The sequence below is a fragment of the Penicillium pulvis genome (assembly GCF_028828015.1).
Source record: "Penicillium pulvis strain IBT 33274 chromosome Unknown scaffold_8_segment0_segment0, whole genome shotgun sequence".
Classification (NCBI taxonomy): Eukaryota; Fungi; Ascomycota; class Eurotiomycetes; order Eurotiales; family Aspergillaceae; genus Penicillium; species Penicillium pulvis.
In genome coordinates this window covers 7166496-7187161 of record NW_026643080.1, presented here as the reverse complement: position 1 = coordinate 7187161, position 20666 = coordinate 7166496, and the positions used below count along the sequence as shown (strand labels likewise).

At 48.9% G+C, this 20666-nt stretch overlaps 8 protein-coding genes across 8 annotated transcripts; 5 read left to right on the top strand and 3 right to left on the bottom strand.

The window, feature by feature from the left end:
* Positions 1-49: 49 nt before the first annotated feature.
* On the bottom strand, positions 50-1753 carry N7503_012137 (phosphatidylinositol N-acetylglucosaminyltransferase subunit A/GPI3; the record flags this gene model as incomplete). The annotated part of the gene is made up of 5 exons (XM_057071683.1): positions 50-1043; positions 1094-1482; positions 1538-1572; positions 1628-1659; positions 1737-1753. The coding sequence occupies 5 exons, from the start codon at positions 1751-1753 to the stop codon at positions 50-52; spliced, it is 1467 nt and encodes a 488-aa protein (XP_056918294.1).
* A 326-nt stretch (positions 1754-2079) lies between these two features.
* Positions 2080-4509, top strand: N7503_012136 (putative ATP-dependent RNA helicase DBP6; the record flags this gene model as incomplete). Its single annotated transcript, XM_057071682.1, has 1 exon — positions 2080-4509. The coding sequence occupies one exon, from the start codon at positions 2080-2082 to the stop codon at positions 4507-4509; it is 2430 nt and encodes an 809-aa protein (XP_056918293.1).
* A 1391-nt stretch (positions 4510-5900) lies between these two features.
* N7503_012135 (uncharacterized protein) lies at positions 5901-7227 on the top strand (the record flags this gene model as incomplete). The annotated part of the gene is made up of 2 exons (XM_057071681.1): positions 5901-6865; positions 6930-7227. 2 exons carry the CDS (start codon positions 5901-5903, stop codon positions 7225-7227), a joined length of 1263 nt encoding a protein of 420 aa, XP_056918292.1.
* A 25-nt stretch (positions 7228-7252) lies between these two features.
* Positions 7253-8364, top strand: N7503_012134 (uncharacterized protein; the record flags this gene model as incomplete). The annotated part of the gene is made up of 4 exons (XM_057071680.1): positions 7253-7311; positions 7380-7438; positions 7500-7643; positions 7700-8364. 4 exons carry the CDS (start codon positions 7253-7255, stop codon positions 8362-8364), a joined length of 927 nt encoding a protein of 308 aa, XP_056918291.1.
* Positions 8365-9499: 1135 nt separating this feature from the next.
* On the top strand, positions 9500-11878 carry xlnD (beta-xylosidase XylA; the record flags this gene model as incomplete). Its single annotated transcript, XM_057071679.1, has 1 exon — positions 9500-11878. One exon carries the CDS (start codon positions 9500-9502, stop codon positions 11876-11878), a length of 2379 nt encoding a protein of 792 aa, XP_056918290.1.
* A 237-nt stretch (positions 11879-12115) lies between these two features.
* On the bottom strand, positions 12116-13650 carry N7503_012132 (glycoside hydrolase family 76 protein; the record flags this gene model as incomplete). The annotated part of the gene is made up of 4 exons (XM_057071678.1): positions 12116-12535; positions 12580-12723; positions 12780-13483; positions 13542-13650. The coding sequence occupies 4 exons, from the start codon at positions 13648-13650 to the stop codon at positions 12116-12118; spliced, it is 1377 nt and encodes a 458-aa protein (XP_056918289.1).
* A 1331-nt stretch (positions 13651-14981) lies between these two features.
* On the top strand, positions 14982-18702 carry N7503_012131 (putative C6 transcription factor; the record flags this gene model as incomplete). The annotated part of the gene is made up of 9 exons (XM_057071677.1): positions 14982-15146; positions 15207-15751; positions 15807-15846; positions 15906-16917; positions 16973-17295; positions 17344-17414; positions 17465-17554; positions 17609-17635; positions 17688-18702. 9 exons carry the CDS (start codon positions 14982-14984, stop codon positions 18700-18702), a joined length of 3288 nt encoding a protein of 1095 aa, XP_056918288.1.
* A 426-nt stretch (positions 18703-19128) lies between these two features.
* On the bottom strand, positions 19129-19905 carry N7503_012130 (translationally-controlled tumor protein; the record flags this gene model as incomplete). Its single annotated transcript, XM_057071676.1, has 4 exons — positions 19129-19213; positions 19278-19434; positions 19498-19783; positions 19891-19905. 4 exons carry the CDS (start codon positions 19903-19905, stop codon positions 19129-19131), a joined length of 543 nt encoding a protein of 180 aa, XP_056918287.1.
* Between the last annotated feature and the right edge of the window lie 761 nt (positions 19906-20666).

Genomic DNA, 20666 nt, shown 5'->3' with positions numbered 1-20666 from the left:
CGTGTCAGTAGAAAACGGATTGAAGGGTTCCAAACAAGATTTCAAATGCTCATCCATGTCTTCGAACCATGGCAGATGGTCGGGATTTACCCTCAGGTTGCTTCCTAGGCCAGCTTCTAGCAATATCGATATTGGCCCGAGGGAACCACATCTCCAGGAATACATAGATCAGGAAATCAATCACGACGCAGAGACAGAACAGCTTTCCGGCCCAGACACCGCAGCCGTAATATCGTTTGAGTCGATCAATAAGGGCAAAGCTGCGCACTCGATCTCCGCTAGCTTCCCAGCCTTGGCCAGGATAGTAGCCATAAAATTCCTCTGGGCTGATATCACCCGTGATGCCTTCATAAACCCGCTCGGTACGTTCAGCGACATCCCGCCATGAATACATCATCTTCACTTGGTCGTGGAATCGGTCCGTCCGTACTTTATTTGAACGTAGCGCTGTAATCGCCTTGCTGGTTGCGACGACGAGATCGTCCTCCTCGGGTTTGGCAAATGTGGTCATATGCTGCGGAAGAACCTCAGGAATACCTCCTACTCGGGTACAAACCACATACAATCCACAGCTGGCGGCTTCAACGATGACTGTTCCGAATGCCTCCGTCAAGCTGGGGTGGAGGTAAATGTGTCCTCGAACCATGACATCCCGCACCTCCTCATGTCGCACGGACCCGAGCATTTCAACCTTATCCTGTAGGACATTTCGCTCCAGCATTTGTTCAAGGTCGATAGCCTTAGGCCCTGAACCGGCAATGATGAAACGAGTATTGGGGTTGAGGGCCAAAATTCGCGGAATCGCGGCGATCAAAAGATCTGTGCCCTTGTTATAGAAAAGACGAGAGATGACGACTATTGTGATGGTGTCGTCTGGCCCAATCGGCGTTGGTGCTGGCCGTGGATCAGCCGGTGACAATGGCATTTGGTCCGGCCCTTGCGGGGTTGATGAAAGCGGACAGAAATTCTCCGCGACAACGGCATTGGGGATGACTGACACCATTAACGGATCTAATGAGGCTCGGAGGACGGTATTCTCCTTGCTGAAACAAGTCAGCTCTCGTCCACCGGAACGCGTCCACTCACAACTCACCAAGTATGACTGACGCAGATCGCATGATCGACATCACTTAATGTGAATTTGAGAAGTTTGTTGGTGAGAATGGAGGCAGCGTCAGCGAATCCAAAAAGGGAGTGATCGGTGAAGACGGTTCGCAGACCCATTGTGCGGGCGTGAAGGATGGCTTCGCCACAGAAGCTACTGAGACTCGCATGGCCATGGACAATCTCGATTTGCTCCCGAATGACAATGTTGCGGAATATGGGAAAAAAGGAGAAGACGGTAGGGAAGGTAGTTTCGCGGTAGATAACGAAGAAAGGAACGTGATAGATCTTGAGTCCGTTGGTGAGGTATCGGACTCCCGTTCGGCCTTTGTATGCATGAGTGATAATAATGACTTTATGTCCGCGATCGATCAATTTCTAGGTAATGTCAGAATATGACCAGACAAAGCAGCTGTTGCCCTGCATTGCTTACAGAAGACAGCTGATATATGTGACTCTCAATTCCCCCTGGACCTGGTTAGCAAGGAGAACAACCGACCAGAATATCTTCTTTCGGACATACCTGACTGGGGGAAGAAGAAGTCACTGACCATACTATCATGCAAACCGCCCTATTAGCTCTGCTATAGTCCTCTATTCATAGAGAGAGAGAGGCCGATTTAGGGACTCACGCAATATTATATGGCATTATGGCGGTGATCCTCGGGCAAAGAGTTCCAAGAGAGTGAGGAAAATGTGGTTAATTGCCTATCCATGGCGAAAAACTCATCCCACTGTCCAGAAAACCAATTCGGTTCATTCTCCAACACTCATGCTTTTGTATTCAACAGTAGAAGCCTCGCGCGCGCTCCACATCAAAGCCGGCGGTGAAGTAAAGGCGGCGATTGCGATTAGCGTTCTGCCGGCCCAAAAAAACATCAACGAAATTGGAATTTGCTCCGCCCTAAAGCTCTCGAGGAATGCAAGCGCTCGAAAAGAATGACCGGATTCAAAGCGCCCGAGTCATCCACCAAGATGACCACCACTCCCAGCTCGATTAAGCCTTCCAAACGGAAGCGCGACTTGGATTCAGCACGGACCCAAACCCCAACTCCAACCAAAAAGCACAAGAAGCGTGACAGTCCTTCCGCTCCAGACGATGGCAACAGCAACAAGAAACGCAAGCGAGTCAAAGATGCGCTTCAAAGCGAAGATACTGCGAAATCGACCCCGAAAGAAAGTGTTGTCTCGCCAGACAGCAGCGAAAAGATTATTACAGACCCGAACCACCTCAGCACTAAAGAAGGAAAGAAGTCAAAGGATGGCAAGCGAAAGAACCTTAAGAAGCGCGACACAACACCTGATGAGACTACGGTTGTGAAAGAAAAGTTTTCAGGTTCCTCCTCCGATGAGGACGAGGCAAAAGCTTCGAAAGCCAAGCACGCAGGAATTTATTCAAAGTTTGAACGGACAAAAGCAGTCTCCAGCAAATTGACGAAGAAACCAAAAGTCGATGAGGTTGAAGTGACTGAGGAAACCATCGAGCCAGTCATTGCACAAGGTCTGGAACCATTGCCACAGCCCGAAAATCCGCCCGAGCTGGAAATAACCCCGACCTACTCTTCTCTGCCCGCTTGGCTAGCGGAACCCGTACGAACATCTGCAAAAGAGCGATCCAAATTTGCTGAACTTGGTATCAAGCCTGATTTGTTACGCATTCTTGACCAGCACGGTTACGAGGAGGCATTCGCTGTTCAGTCTACAGTGATTCCTCTTCTCCTCGATGGAAGCAAAAACCATCCCGGTGACCTGTGCATTTCGGCGGCCACTGGATCTGGAAAAACACTGTCTTACGTACTTCCCCTTGTCACCTCTTTGACACCTAGGTCCGCATCAAGACTCAGAGGACTCATTGTGGTTCCTACCAGAGAACTAGTGAAACAAGCTCGCGAGGCCTGCGAGCTTTGCGCCTCAGGATCGCGCCTTCACATTGGGAGCGCAGTTGGAAACGTGGCCATCAAAGAGGAACAAAAACTTCTCATGAGAGTAGATCAGGTGCACAATCCCGCAACTGTTGCGCAGCGTCAAAAAATCGGCCTGCAAGGAAATGACTGGATGGACTTCAACCTCGAGGACTGTGTGACCGAGGCAGTTGATACCACCGGATTTCTTCCAGGCTATATCCAGCGGCCAGAGGCCAACGTCGATATCCTTATCTGTACTCCTGGTCGCTTGGTGGATCATATTCGCTACACGAAAGGCTTTACCCTCAAGCATCTAGAGTGGTTGGTGATTGACGAGGCTGATCGATTGCTGAACGAGAGCTTCCAGGAATGGGTGGATGTGGTTATGGGGTCGCTGGATGCACGCCAGGTTCCCGAAACTTTTGGGCCTGGTGGTAAGCTTTTGTCTGATCTTGGCCTCCCAATTGAAACCAAGCCCCCTAGAAAGGTTGTGTTGAGTGCTACCATGACCCGCGATATCTCGAAGCTCAACTCTTTGCGTTTGGCTAACCCGAAAATGGTGATCATTGGCGCTGAGAAAGCCTTTGACCTCGATGATTCATCTGCCGCGATTGCCGATGCTCATTTCACTTTGCCCCCGACACTGCACGAGCGCATGGTTGCTGTTGGCGACGAATCCCAGAAGCCGTTATATCTTCTACGACTGCTCCTTTCGCATATCAAAATTGGTGTAGAGGAGTCTGTATTCCATATCGCCGAGGACAGCTCTAGCTCAGATGATACAAGCTCCGATGAAACGAGCTCCGATGAGTCTTCCGATGACGATACCTCATCTTCTAGTTCGGACTCGGACTCAGACTCGGATTCCGATTCCGATACTGATTCCGATTCAAGCTCTGATTCATCAAGCGACTCCGGTGATTCGGTTTCTAATTCCGTCGATCTCGTGCCCGAAGGTAAATCTTCGCCCACTACTGTTTTAATCTTCACCAAGTCTTCCGAGTCTGCATCGCGACTTTCTCGACTCATCTCCCTCTTCCACCCCTCGCTCGCCAGCCGCATGGGAACAATCATCAAGTCGAGCAACTCTGCGGCGTCCCGCAAGACCTTGACGGCTTTCCGACAAGGTCGTATTTCCATCATTGTGGCCACAGATCGAGCCTCACGTGGACTGGACCTGCCCTCCTTGACACATGTTGTGAATTACGATATTCCTAGTAGTGTTACCACCTATGTGCATCGTGTGGGACGAACTGCTCGCGCTGGCCGAGATGGTTCTGCGTGGACCCTGGTCGCTCACCGCGAGGGACGATGGTTTGCCAACGAAATCTCTAACAGCATTGACGGCCGCATCACGCGTAAGGCTGCAATTGACCGGGTTCAGGTCAAACTGGATACGCTGAAGTCACTCCAGTCCAAATATGCAGCAGCATTGGATGCACTGGAGAAGGAGGTCAAGGTGAGCAAGGCGCCCAAGTTGCGACCAGCAACCAAGGCTTAGGTCTATCTATCATGAATCTTCTTACATGATTTCCATCTGTATGCATAGCGTCTGTATCTTAATGTAAAATACAATGGTCTGAGCAGGTTAATAAAACTCGTGCAGTATGAGTCGCTATGCGTAGTGAATGGCACTCCTTTCCCACGGCTTTTCTATTTTAGGTGCTGCCGCTGTTCTGGGACGCCCAGACAATGAGTCAATTTCACCAAACGATAACCTTGGAACTCAGAAACTATACAAATCAATTTATAACGCGTTTTGTGAAATGGCTCACGCATTCGACGTCCAGCTTTGACTATTTAATAATATATTCTTATTATCAATCAAGGTAGGGCAGAGAGAGAGCGGCGCTTCAGGCTTAGCTTTCAACCTCCAAGTGATAATGCCTATGAAGTAAAATAAATTGCCTTAATACAAACTATGTACATAACTACATTAAAGTCTACAAGATTGAGCGGAATGTCTAGTCTTAAAGGGTTTAGTGTCCGCGCGAGGCGGAGATCCACATGTAATTTGTTATGGTATAGTACCTGTCATCATACCAAGGCTCTATATCAAACAGGCAGAAGACAAACCATCCACTAGCACGGTTTCTGACCCCACTCAGAAACCGCCATTCGCCGTCTCAAGCAGCTAGATATTTTTTTCTCTGGTGACAGCTGCTTGGCGTGGAGACCAGAAAGGCACTTTAACCAGAAAATGACCGAGCAAGGAGGCATCCTAGGTGAAGTAGGAAAAAGATTCATTTGAGCAAGTAGAATGAGGTTCAAGTCGGCATGTACTCAAGACAATAATGGTCGTTTACCAAACGGAATAGAAGACAGAGCACCCTAATATGTCCTGTTTTTCCATGGTTCGCAGCGACAGTAACAAAATCGGAATAGCTTCGGCGAAATGGCCGACATCTCCGCACGACGATCACTTTTATCCGATTAGATAGCCAAGGTTACAAAAGATTTCACGCTATACATTGGTATCTGCGGGGAAATGGCACCGTTACCTGGGTACTACTACCTGGTCATGACCGATGAACATGTTCAATGCTGTTATATAGACGGTCTAGGCCACACGATGTTTGGGCCATAACAAGCCTCTCGCTACCATGGTGAAAGTCAACGGGCTCTGCACCTTTCTTGCTTGTGCGAATCTCTGCCAATCAGTGCTGTTCAAGCCTCAGAATGACTTCCAAGGAATTTCTGGTCTTAATGTCTCCTTTCCCATCGATTTACCATTCAATAACCGGGCATTTGGCCTAACCCCAAGCGATGCGAATTTCGATGGTGATTCGAGTGAGTCAAGATCTCAACCATCCCGCACCAAAAGAAAAAAGAAAAAAAAAAGGCCGAGGACATGTCGATTAACGAGACCTAGATTCATATCCGGCAGCACAGATGCCGCCGGAAAGTTTCTCATACGGAGGATTCAACTATCGCTTCGCCAAGTACAATGCCACTGCAGGCTATGACAACGTTCTCACCTCAGGACAGGAAATTGCGGTCCCACGGTCTAAATATTTCAGCTACCAGATGCTCGCCGCATCGGAATCTGGTATGGCCTCAGGCTCAGTGCTAGCCAAGTATGCGGATGGCAGCACGACCAGTGGCTCGCTGCTAGTCCCAGCTTGGTGGACCTGGCCGTACCCCGAAGGTGGAGACCTGATATTCACTTGTTACTTGACCGAAAATGACACCAACTGGAATCGCTCCAATATATTTCAAACTACCACTTGGTTGGACTCATCCAAAGAACTCGTCTCATTAACCTTTCCCAATAGCTCCATTGGGTCATCCACGAGTCCTGGAGGAGCGACCATCAGCACCAAGCTTCATATTTTTGCCTTATCAATGCTGCCAGTATCCAGAGGAAATATTGAATCTATTCAATTGGAAACTCAATATGCTCGATCAACCAAGAAATGGATAGAAAACACTGATAAAGTTCAGATCGTGGAGGTTCTCATCAACAATGTCGGGTCCTCCATTGCTTTGCGAAACAACGATGTTCGTGTAAGCGTCGAGTCATCGGGCTTAGAGACCGTAACGCCAGGGTTCATCAAGCGTCTGGGTCCTGGGGATCAAGCCACGGTGGAAGTCGGTGTTCGGAACCGAAAGGGAGTGGCAATCGGGGGTTCAGGCCCTGCAACAATTGTCATTGAGGGTCACAATGTCATGTCTACTAAGTATACCTTTGAGGCAACATACGGAATTGGCCTTTACGAGGCTACCTATGAGTCCGTGTACAGTCACGAATCCCCAAACTGGTACAACAATGCCAAGTATGGGATTTTCATTCATTGGGGAATCTACTCGGTCCCTGGCTGGGCCAACTCGGGATCCAAAGAAGACTACGCCGAATGGTATGACTAAAACTAAAGAACCAATATCGAGCCACATACCAAGGTTGCTGACGTGGAAATCCAGGTACTGGTGGTGGCTTAATGAAGGTCCGAGCGGATCAGTCGGTGTATATGACTATCATCTAAAGAAATACGGTCCACATGTTGTGTACGACGACTTTATCCAGAATTTCACCGTCAGCGAATGGAACCCTAAGGAGTGGGTGGACCTATTTGCTGATGCCGGGGCCAACTACTTCGTTCAAGTCAGCAAGCACCATGAGGGGTATGCTCTGTTCGACCTTCCGGAAAATGTGACGAAAAGGACGTCGGTTACGATGACTCCCTATCGCAATTTGCTACAGGTACTAAAAAGTGAATGATTTATCTTGCTCATGAGACCTGACCATGAAGCAGGAGTTGTTTGACGCAGCCAAAAAGTACCAACCGCAACTACATCGAGCAACGTAAGTAGTTGCACTTCAACGTCTGGTCATTGTTAGTATTATACTGAGCATCCTTTTAGATACTATAGTCTTCCCGAGTGGTTCAATCCCGACTACAAGAAGTACGGCTTTGGTGATTGGCCTGGAGGTAGGTATTAAGGCTTGGGTCTCAATTTCTTTGAGTATCGACTGATGAAAGGGCTCACCAGGCAATGCTACCAATCCATTTACTAATCATACCCTACCATATACCGGCTGGGTTCCTGTGAACGATTACATTATCGATAAGATTCTGCCCGAGATGAAGACTTTGGCGAAGATGGGAACCGAAATAATGTGGTGTGACATCGGGGGTAAGGATCTACCTTTCTAGTGATCAGTAGAAAATTGCCTAATGTTAATTGAACAGGACCGAATCGAACCGCCGAGTGGGCCTCAGAATGGTTCAACCAGGCCGCAGAAGAAAACCGACAAGTTGTCATGAACGCCCGATGTGGCCTCCCAGGGGACTTTGATACGCCAGAATACGCCACATACTCCGCCGTGCAAAGACGTAAATGGGAGAGTAACCTTGGAATGGATCCATACAGCTACGGATACAATCGCGCCACCCCATTGGCAAGCTACATGAATGCGAGCACCATTGTTACTAGTCTTGTTGACATTGTTAGCAAGAACGGCAATTTCCTGCTCGATGTGGGGCCAACAGCCAACGGAACCATTATCGACATTGAGCAGCAGCACCTTCGACAAGCTGGGAAATGGATCAAGACCCATGCAGAGGCAATTTTCAATACTACCTATTGGTTCATTACACCCGAAGAAGGAGACGTGCGATTCACTGTTTCGCAAGATGCGTTTTATATCCATACGATTACAAAGCCGAACAGCACCCTCGCCCTATCCAGTCCAATCCCGTGGGTGGAGGGGGATCAAGTTACAGTGGTTGGGGGCAAGATGCATGGTGCAGTTCTCCCAAGTCATAAGTCCCGCAATGGCTCTGTTGTTCTTTCGGTGAGCAAAGAAGTCGCAGCAGCCGATCAATATGCTTGGGTTTTTAAGATCTCTTACTAGAAGTTTGAGGAATATATCGGTCCAGCGGTGAAAATGATCCAAGCAAAGTACCTACTTGTGTGCGATTGGACCCCGAGCGGTGTCAATCAGTACCTATCCCATAGAAGGATTTTGATGTTTCGTCAATCGATCCAGGTACATAGAGCAGAAATGCATAAATCAAGGAGATGAGTAGATCTTACTTAATGCAATGACTTCGAGGTATAGAGAGATTGAACTAGACTGTCCAAATGGCTCCGTCGTTTTCCTGACGTGTCAACATGGAGACCGTGGATCTTAGCACTGTCCATCAGATGACGAGCATCCATCGAGGTTCAGAGCAGTGGATAAACGGTCTGATTTCAGGCATTTGGAGACCGATTCTGCTGAGTCAAACAATATCCACCATCATATGCATAAATCTTAAATTCAGCCTAAAATGGGGTATTCTGGCTGGATGCATTCCTACATGCACGATGGTAATTTTCATTAGCCAGAAGCTTTGATGAACATGCTCTACGAGTTCTCATTGTGAATTACTTTGAATGAAGATTAATGCGAATAAAACTAACAAAGTTGTTCATCTTCACATTTTATCCAGAGTTAAATCCAAGAACCAAATATGGGATGTTGGACACCATCAGTTCAGTATCCCATGCTTCATGCCAATCTCTTCACTTAGCAAGCCAGAATTGGGATGCTGAGTACTGAGGTCTTGCCCGTGGAAAGCCGAACCTTGCAAGAGCATTTGGAATCTCATTGACCATGCTAAATCGGAAACTTCGACTTCTATTGCCGCGCATGCCTGTCGACATGCTAAATCCGGGACTAGCTACTCCGTACCTGCATCCAGGACTCCTGACAAAGATGAGGGGTACTGCATCATTCCATGCCAACTTGAAATTTGTCACGGAAAGATCTAGCCGATCGTCACTGCAACCTTCAGGCTAAATAGCACGGGTCTCGTAATCATCCTGCAAGGTTGGGATTCCCCGCGTATCGATCGACTGCGGGAGTTGCCGTCTTGGGCAAAAGTGTGGAGACGTTGTGTATACCCCGTGGGATATAGCCGAACTGCAGCCGGCCCTGGGGGTACAAATAGTCGGCGAGAATCAAGCACATATGCTCAGCACATTCAGCAAGTCAAATCTCTACAATGCCGGCTGCATCTTTAGCCGTGTTGGCGGCTTTGGTGCCGTTCACTTTCGCGCAAGCCAACACAAGCTATGTTGACTATTCAACGGAACCTCAACCCAACCTCGATACCTGGACCCTCGCGACAATTGATCTTGGGTTTCCTGACTGTGCAAACGGGCCACTTAGCCACACCCTGGTGTGCGACTCATCGGCAACTCCCCATGACCGCGCCGCGGCTTTGGTTTCTCTGTTTACGTTTGAAGAGCTGGTCAATAGCACCGGAAATAATATTCCCGCCATTCCTCGCCTCGGACTTCCTCCATACCAGGTCTGGAGTGAAGCTCTACATGGATTGGATCGTGCTAATTTTACCGACGCCGGTGACTACAATTGGGCAACCTCCTTCCCGTCGCCCATTCTTTCGATGGCCGCGCTGAACCGCACCCTGATCAACCAAATTGGAGACATTATTTCAACTCAAGGTCGCGCGTTCAATAATGTCGGTCGCTATGGTCTCGATGTTTATGCGCCCAACATCAATGCCTTCCGGCACCCGGTCTGGGGCCGTGGACAAGAGACACCGGGCGAGGATGCTTACTGTTTATGTGGGACGTACGCATATGAATACATTACCGGAATGCAAGGAGGTGTGGATCCAGAGCATCTGAAGCTGGTAGCCACCGCAAAGCATTTTGCCGGGTATGACATTGAGAACTGGCACAACCATTCTCGCCTGGGTAACGATTTGAATATCACTCAGCAAGATTTGGCAGAATATTTCATGCCGCAGTTCCTGACTGCTGTTCGAGATGCCAGAGTCCACAGTGTGATGTCCTCGTACAACTCTGTGAACGGTGTACCCAGCTCTGCCAACTCGTTTTTCCTTCAGACTATTCTCCGCGATAGTTGGGGCTTTGTGGATGACGGATACGTCTCGTCGGACTGCGATGCCGTCTACAATGTTTGGAACCCCCATGAGTATGCACACAACATTACGGGTGCTTCGGCGGATTCTATGAGAGCTGGTACTGATATTGATTGTGGAACCTCATACCAGTACCACCTAAACGAATCATTCTTCCAAGGTGAAATTTCCCGAAGTGAGATTGAGCGTGGTGTCATCAGACTTTACTCAAACCTTGCCCGCTTGGGATACTTTGATGGCAACAGCAGTATTTATCGCAACCTTGACTGGTCCGATGTGTCTACCACTAATGCATGGAACATCTCCTATGAGGCAGCTGTTGAGGGAATCGTTCTCCTAAAGAATGATGGAACTCTACCGTTATCCAAAAAGGTCAAAAGCATTGCCCTTATTGGTCCGTGGGGCAATGCTACCACCCAGATGCAAGGCAATTACTACGGAAATGCTCCTTATCTGATCAGTCCTCTCGCCGCTCTCGAAGCCTCTGATTTGACCGTCCACTATGCTTTGGGCACAAACATTTCTTCGCAGTCGACTATAGATTTCGACGCTGCAATTGCGGTGGCCAAGAAGTCTGATGCCATCATCTTTGCCGGTGGCATTGACAACACAGTTGAAGCGGAGGGTATGGACCGAGAGAATATTACTTGGCCAGGCAACCAACTGGAGTTAATCAAGCAGTTAAGCACTGTTGGCAAGCCATTGGTAGTCTTACAGATGGGCGGAGGTCAGGTCGACAGCTCCTCCTTGAAGACGAACAAGGACGTCAATTCGCTTATTTGGGGAGGTTACCCAGGTCAGTCTGGTGGCCAGGCTCTCTTAGACATCATCACCGGCAAGCGTGCACCCGCTGGTCGACTGACAACAACCCAATACCCCGCCGAGTATGCTTTACAGTTCTCGGCGATCGACATGAGCTTGCGCCCTAGCGGAGACAACCCTGGCCAGACATACATGTGGTACACAGGCAAACCTGTATATGAGTTCGGACATGGAATGTTCTATACGACCTTCAAGACATCCCTTGCGCATTCTAAGACAGCTACCAAGGAGGCTACTTTTGACATTGTTGATCTCTTATCTCGATCGCATGCTGGCTACAACACGGTGGAGCAGCTTCCCTTCCTCAACTTCACCACTAGTGTCACCAATACTGGCAGTCTGGTCTCTGATTACACGGCGATGGCCTTTGTCAATACGACTGCAGGACCGGCGCCTTATCCCAACAAGTGGCTGATTGGTTATGACCGTCTGGGATCGCTTGAGCCGCAAACTTCTCAGTCAATGGTCATTCCTGTCTCACTTGATAATGTGGCCCGCACTGACTCTCTTGGAAACCGCATTGTCTACCCCGGAAAATATGAACTGGCGTTGAACAATGAGCGCTCAGTAGTCTTGTCCTTTACTTTGACGGGAGATGAGACGACCATTTCCAAGTGGCCACTGGATGAGCAGCAAATACCTGCTGCGTGATCGCAGGTGTGGAAATGAATATTGGATTGGTTCGAATATTGGTCGGTCAATACTCACTGTTCCCAACGGTTCGAATCGTAATGCAGGGTTTCTTTCTTCAATTTCTTCAAGAGATGTATGTTCACGCATGAGATATCACTAAGGCAGTCCACATCGATAACCTAATCATTTGAAGTTAAGAATGGTGTACAATTTTGGGTATCGTGAACGAATGATTATGGTATAATCAACAGACTGTTAAGTGATCATCATATAGACAGCAGAGAATATCAGACCAATCACTATGGCAGTCATTATTGATGCCCCAGCCCTATCAGCCGTAGTAAGAGCAGAGTATTGGACTTCGGTAGTTGTATCTGACTCGGTTCCAGCGGCACTATTGCCTTCACTCGTTCCACCTGTAGTGGCCGTGACAGGCGCACTGACATTAGCAGAAAGGAGTCCCTGAAGAACCTCGAGAACCCCCATTTGCTGACCAACGCCAGTCGTCCCATCGTAACTGCCACTCGACCAGCGAAAGCCACAGAAGGTGCCAGTAGTTCCGCCTTGGCACTGGGCTACAGCAGCCTGCGCTGTAGCTCGCAATTTTATCATGATAGTGTCGTATGTGTATGGCGCAAGTTGTGTGACATCGGCCATCCATCGGGATAGGTATGCCTTGAAAGATAACTGATCCGTGTTACAGCTACTTGTGAGCTCACAGGGGGCTCGTACATGACATGACGACTGGATTCATTTGTCGAAAAAAGAAAACTCGTTTTTGAGAGAAGTGCATCCAGTCGAGTTTTCCATGTGGAGGCTGATGAAGAATTTGTCGAGGTTGCGTTGGTTGAAAGTGACGAAGTCTGTAGATTAGGTCGATTAGTTCGTCACAACAGAACCACCAAGAGAAAAAGCTCACATAGTTGTACATCACGGAGGCGCCATGAAGATAAATTCCTGCAGTATATGACCAACGAGTTCTATCATAGGAAGTGCAATTGCTGACATCCGTCGTTCCGTCGTATACTTGGTAGTCCGAGGTGATCAATCCGACGGCCTTGGCCCAATTCCAAGATTTAGTGGCCCATTCAGCGTAGGTCTCATTGCCAGTATATCGAGCCAAGCGGGCGGCGATGTCAAAGAAACAGCCATTTGCGATTGTGTTCTTGTAATTGTATCCGGCATTCCAAGTGTAAATTTGCCAACGCAGACCTCCATTACAGCTCGCTGTATCCCAGCGGTTAGCTTGCTCATTGAACACAGCCTGAACCATCGACAGCCAACCAGGGTATGAGGAACTCGGGTTTGTAAAGTTTCGCTCGGCAGCCATCATTGCACTGAGGGCCCAGAAGCATTGGTCATCGTTACCCTCGGTGTATGTCTGATTGTTTGGCATGAAATCACCCTTATCACCGGCCTGGTGCTCCATTGCTTGAATGGTGATATTGTTATAAGTCGAATCCCCAGTAAATGCCCAGTAATTGACCAGAGCCCCGAAAAAGGCCCCCGCTTCCCACCAATAATACGGGTCTGGAAGATTTCCAGGCACATCGCCAGTATTGTTGCCCGTGTAAAAGGTAACAAGGTCATAAGCGACAGTGCTGGCAGCCGATCTAATTGAGTCTGCGTCGGTCAATTTCAGGGCTCCGAATGAGACGATTCATGCAGCTTTATCACTCACCGTCACTATCGATATCAAGGGCTACCCCTGCGCCGGCGACCAAAGGATTCAAACATGATAGCGCTATCAATGGCAGGGGCCATACTGTTGAGAAAGGCCTTAAAACCATGTGCGCTATGAATTCTCTCTAGAATTGATTCTAATAGCTGCTGAACTTCGATGAGATGCCTCGACCTTTGTAAAAAAGAAAAAAAAAAAAAAAAAGAAAAAAGAATTGCAGGTGGAAACCATAATAGATTTATTCATGAGGAACGAATCAGTAATGCCAACGAAGTGGGCAGAGCCAAGGTAAAGTGTAACAATAATAGAACTTGGATGGTGCCAAAGACGCGAAAGACGAGAAAATCTCTCTTGGAAATGCATAATGCATCTTGGCGCCGAGGAAACCATTGATTTTGCATTACCGATCAGCAGTTTCGTGTCCTAGGAAAGCCATCGCGAACAAGCGGCGTGCTGGGCAACAGATCTTGGCAGCACAGTGCCGAGACACAAGGCCTGAGCAGGCTCTCCTATCAATGCAAAAAGTCAACTTTGGCGGCTGTGCTGGGAGATTGGATGTGAATAGCTTCGTCTTGGCTGTCCTTGGCGGGCGAACCGGAAGCACTGGGCGCCTATATATGGCGCCAGCCCCACTAGGCCGCGTATTACCAAGGCATTTCTGTCTTAAGGGGGCGAACGATGGTTCAAAGGGTTTTTGGACTGTTGAAAGGCAAGGAGGATTCTCCAAGTGCGATATAGACTAATGTAGATCGTTCGTTTCATTCGGTTCGTTCGGTTCCCCGAAGTGGGGCTTGACCTGCATTCTTCACGCCAGTATCGTCAATTACTTCGGGTTTTCATGCGAATGTGAAGGCAAGAGCACTCGAACCCTCAAATGAAAAAGAAAGGCCTAGGAAGATGAGAACCGAGGACCGAGAAAGCTACGGACTTGCAACCGAGCACTCTCTGCAATATGGCCGTTAAGGGGCCAATGGAGATCGAAATTTCAATTGACAACCTTGGAAGGTTATATCAACCAATGGTATCTATATTGCTTCCACATTCGTCTAGAATGTCCAATCACTCATTGCAATCCACATGTGCCACCTGCGGGCATAATAATTTGAATGGTTCGCAGACTAGGGTTCTTGATCTATACAGAACCCCACACTAGCAATCAAATTACATACCTTGTCAACTCGTACATTTACACCCATCTCTCTGATTCTAAGAGACCCTGGGATCTTATCCTGACAGAAATGTAGCCCAGTAATTGAATCAATCAGTCCCCATGGCTTAACCGGTGCCGGGTCGCGCCCGCTTATCCTGTGGTGCCTGATAAATCGGGCTTGAAAACCAATATGTCATTGGCCATTGGGTGTTCAAGAATCCCCCCGCAATTCGCCATCCGCAGAGTCCCACGCATTCCCATCCCACCTCCGACAGCGACGATGGACAAAGATGGACACTAGTCCACGAAATTTCGAGCCGCTGTCGGGTGTGCCCAACTCCGAGCGCCGCTCATCATCCGCGCGGGGACCGTTGGCCGGGGGCAAGCAGATAACCCGAAATCGGGCGAGCTACAGCTGCCACACTTGTCGCCGGCGAAAGGTGAAATGCGACAAGGTATTATCCCCACTAGCGATACACGTATGACACTTTGTAACTAAGCATGTAGCGCTTCAGGTTCACCCAATTTGCGGAAACTGTGCCAAGACCGGAGCCGAATGCCTTTACGATGCGTCGTCGCAAAAGCGCGAACAGGGCCGCGACGGGCCCCAGCAAGACGGACATGGAGTAAAACGAAGGAGGCAGACACCGCGCACCTGGGAGGAAGATGTGGATGAGCTACAAACCATTTATGGGCAAATGCGGCAGACTGAGACATCTGCCGGTCAGAAACCCAACCCCCGCGCGATCGAGCACCGACTAGACAAGTTGATGTCAATGATCGACCGATTGGGCGGCAGCGCTCAAGCTCTTGAAGAGGCGGGAAAAAATGCCGCGGCCCCAAGCGCCGCGGTGGAATCAGCTCTTCTGGAGGAATTGCGCCAGACCCATGCTCGAAATGGAAGAGCGGTATCTTCACGGCCCTCGAGTCCACGTCGCGCTGCTACAGAGTCAAGCGGTGATGAATTTCCCATTCCTTCAGGCCAGGCCACTGATCTGGTTGATCCGGTGGGAAGTCTGAATTTAGGACACTTGAGCCTGGATGATGGCGGAAGGTCGAGGTGAGTGAAGAAAAATCGTCGAGGTTGAGGCATCGGAAGTGCTAATAAAGGTCAGATACGTTGGGACGACATACTGGGCTTACATCTCTCATGAGGTATCTCTTGTTTTCTTGCCTTTCCATGCCGAGTAAGAGCTACGCTAAACCTCTTCCAGATCAATGATCTTAATCAGTTACTAAGAGATCAGAATCGATCGCATGATTTATCGCCCCCAGAAACCACTAACGAAGATGATCCTGATTTTATCGCCAATGGCCGAGCGTGGAAAGGGTTAGTCGACAGCCCTTCAACTGCACCTGGGTCTCGAGAATCCTTTCAACCATCCATCATATTTCCCTCTGGCGAATCTCCATCCGGAACTGAGAGACTTGTGGAACCGGAAATGCTCAAACATGTTCCAACAAGACGACAAAGCCAAATACTTTATAAGGGTTTCATGTCTGGCGTTCATGCAATCAGTCCAGTCGTTCACCCTCCCACTATCTTGAAGCTCTATAATGCCTTTTGGAATTGGTATGACTACAGTAGCTATTCCGGGGAAACCTGCCCATGCCCTTCATTCATCCCGCTTCTCTATGCCATCTGGTATGGCGGTTCCGTGACTATTTCCATTCGAACGATCAAAGCCGAGTTCAATGCGTCGTCTCGTTTCTCTCTGTCCTCCATATACAATGAAGAAGTGACTCACTGGCTGGCAAAAATATCTTTTCCTCGAAGTCCCTCTCTGCAAGGGCTCTCGGCCTATCTCATCGTTCAGACTATTCTGTCCAAAGAGGAAGAGCCTCTCACAAGTAGTCTGTTCGTCAGTCTCGCAATGCGAGTGGCACAGACTATGGGCCTCCATCGAGATCCAGCAAAATTTGGGATTGAACCATGTGAAGCAGAGTATAGGCGCCGGCTTTGGTGGCATATCATGCATATGGATGGCGTGGTGGCAATGTCGAGCGGACTTCCTCCTCTGGTCAGTGACGAAAATTATTGGGATGTACGCGAAACCAGCGAAGTCAAAGACACGTTGCTGGGCTCTCCGGCGGCCGAAAGATATGAGCAGATGGTAGCAGCCAACCAACAGGTTCGTGAAAACCCAGACGAGCCTTCTGTATGCGGTGGCCCATCAATGGTGAACGTGTTCTACCTAACTGCTAGGGGCAAATACACAATGGCTCGTACGTTTTCCATCACCAAAGAAAGCGAAGGCAAGAAATCTGACATTTGTACCAGGCGCTGTCCGCCGAATATTGCGGATTCAGTTGGGCACCAAACCAGTTACTCGACGAGATATGGAAGAGCTGCGAGCGATTCTTCTCGATCTTCAATTGAAGTTGAACTCAATTGTTAACCGAATCCCCGAGAACAAATCAGAAGAAACCTCAGGCGCAACGACTCGAGCCCTGTCCATGTCTAAGTCGCCCGTAGAGGTGCAGTCGACCGAAACAGAGCTTCCGGGCGAAGGGCCTAATGGTTGTACCGAGCAATATCACTCCCCAGTTTTGGTTTCCTTCCATAAATGGGCCAGAATTCTTCTATCTTTATATATCGACAAGGTAAGGAATATTCATTCTCAGGCTATGATCTTGGCTAACAATTAATAGGCGTTCTGTGTTGCATATCAACCTTTCTTGAAGAATGCTCGCAGTCGAATTTGGCCAGCCGCCAGACAGAGGTGAGAATTCCAGTATGCATAAAGCAAGTTTACATGTCTGATAACCATAGTGCACTTCGTCACTGCCATGGGTTTATGGAGAAGTTTATCCAATTGGCAACAGATCCTGATTTTCAGCCTTTTCATTGGAGCTGGCCAGGGTAAGCTACCCGTTCAACTGCCAGCCATTTCCATAGAAGCTAACGAATCTCAAGTAACCACCAACCTATGCACGCAACGATGTACGTTCTCTCTATCTTTGATTGGTTTACCAGTGACATTAACGATTTGCAGGATCATGCTCATCGATCTGTACGAACGGCCATATAGCCCCGAGGCCTCGAAATCACGCGCATTCATCGACCGAATTTTGGCACTTTCTGGACCAGATGGAGGCGTTGTTGGCGGTGAAGATGGCATCTCCACGCAACGGCCACTTAAAGATGGTGGCCGCGAAGCATGGGACATGATCCGTCGTCTTCGTCAAAAGGCCTGGCAAAAGGCCGGTCTAAACCCTAAGATGCTCTGGACCGAACAGGACCAGATTCAAGCAGGAATCGCCTCACCAGCAGGAGAGACAAACAGCCTGCGTAGCTCATACCATTCAGGGACTTCACCAGCACCCGGGTCTCCCGCAGTCTCATCAACACGTCAACCTGCTGGATCGGGTCGTCAACTCAACGAATTTAACCGAATGTTTTACAACATGACACGATCTCAGATTCTTCCTACCCCTGCCATTACTTCGGGCACAGTCAGGCCTAGTCCTCTGAGATACTCCGCCCATCCTCCGAGACAACCGTCTCGTTCACTCTCCACACCTCAATACAACTCCAATCCAGCCGCCGTTACGATGACTTCTCCAGCCACTTTGGCAACAACTCCTGTTATATCATCCTCCCCCGGTGCAGCATCCTCTCTAGGAACACCCTCACCTGCCAACTCTTCCACCACCTCTCAAATCCAAGTACCCCAGTCTCTTCAACCGCTTCCCAACATGCCCTTTATGGACCCCGTGTCACCAAATCCACCTGCAATGGGAGTCCCCACACCGCCGTCCATGGTGGACCCGAACCTTAATTTCGATTGGGACCAATGGGATGCAGTCTTTGGACAGCATTTGCCCGTGGCAGATGAGCTTATGGAACTGGATCCTGTGTCTGGACTGGAATTTGCGAATTTTGGAGTCCCTCCTGACAACGATGGTGTTGATGTCAATGGGATGTCTACGGAAGACTTTCCAGCAGCCTGGGCGGACAATCCCTCCGTGAATAGCGTTTCCGCCAGTGACTGGACGGGATATTGTTAATCATGCAAGGTCCGCATGACACGTGCATAATCTGTAACATAATTGGTAAATTGGGCTGGATTGTACATACAGGCGTTTGGAAAGACGCATAATACTAGAGAGAAAGTGGTCTTCTCAAAATTACGGCAATCTTCTACGTTTCGACTATGTGGACTGAGCTGCCACAAGCAACCAATAGGAAAGGGGGACATAACGGGTTATTGATTCGTGAGGCGTTACTCTTGACGATCAGAAGGATCGACCAATTATGATACGAAGATGCGACATGTAAAAGCCAAACCAGACCAAAGATCCGGCCCGGTGGGAGAGAATAAAAGCCATCTCCGCGTCCGATCTAGACAGGGATGCAGAGGGCTCGCGTTTCGTAACTTTTTTATTTCTTCAGGTCAAGTGCAATGCATTATCGCCAGCAAAGATCAAAAGCGCTTAGACCTTCATCGAGTTCAAACCGTGCTTCCAGACAATGGCGAAGGGGGTGACACCATCCTCACGGAAGTTGATCAGGACGTGCCTAGATAAGTCAGTAAATGGAGATTCGCAATTGCAAGAGTGGCGCGGTATCAATGACAACGTACATAGCATCACCGGTCATGCTCTGGCCCATGAGGACATCGTAATCGTCGTATTCGGCAATAATCTTCTTCATGGCAGCAGCAGCGTGCTTCTGGAACTCCTTAACGGCCTCCTCGTCACCCTTCTCGGCAAGGGCCTTGTTGACCTTCTTGATGTAGGCTAGAAAAGTGGATCGGTTAGTTGGACGAGTATAGACATTGAGTGAACCATCAAGCCACATACACTTCAGGTGGCCCTTGAAGGCATCCTTGGAGGGCTTCATGCCCTCCTCGGTCTTCAGCCAGTGGAGACGGAACTGGTCCTCAATGTCGTGGACCATGACCATCTCGGCCTCGCCGTTGTCATCGTCGGCAGCATCCTCAGCGGAGGGGTTGGCGCCAGCAAGCTCGAAGTCCTCGCCGACCTTCTTGGAGTACTTGCGGCAGTCGGTCTCCCACAGGATGGGGCAGTCCTTGGATTCTTTAATGTCGTAAGCGTCCGAGAGAATCTCGTCGCCGGAGATGATGTCCTGAAGATCGTCAGTTTACCGATCAGGTATAATGAAGTCGAAGACTCGAGTTCGACTCAATGAGGTCCCAAGCGAGACGTTTAAGGGACTATATGTGGGTGACATACAGTGTAGATAATCATGATGATGGTGGGAGGGGTATAATGTTTTCACAAAGGAGAATTGACAAGGAGTGGAGGGGAAGAGAGGGAAAACAAAAAAAAGGAGGGGAAGAAGTTTTTTTTTAGTGGCGGGCTGTGGTTGGTGGGGGAGTTTGCTCTGTTTGTCCCGATCACGGGGCGAGACAGCAGTAGTATAGCAGAACAGCGAGGCATAGGAGCATGGTAGTATTATATGAATATGATGATCTTGACCTTGGCAGTATTACAAAAAGCAATATACTCACCTTGAGTGGAACTAGTTAATGATAATTGATGATACCCATCACTCATGGTGGTTTATGGGGAGACTACTGCCTTTTCGCCATCGCTATAGTTCAACACTTTGGATCAGGTATAATTCCCCACTGCCATTGCCTATCTTTATATCATTTATGCTTTATGGCCAAAGCAAGGCATAGCTTCAATACTCATACTCAGTTATTCAAGCATATCTTTCTACTTATAAGGAATGGTATAAACTTCAGTATCCACGCTGTTTGTGGTGAGGCATAATCCCCGCGTATGCCCAGTCAGGCCACCAACCTTGAAGCAGATGCAATGGAGAATACGAAATCATTCATTCCGCTGAACGCACCATATGATCAATCCCCCAATTCATCCAGTATAGATCATCCACAGGATACACCCAAACCAGCTTGGGAGTAAACAATTCGCCGCATCGGGAGATTCAATACTGCCTTGATACGGTATCATGCATTTTTCAGCCAATCGGAGCCAGGAAA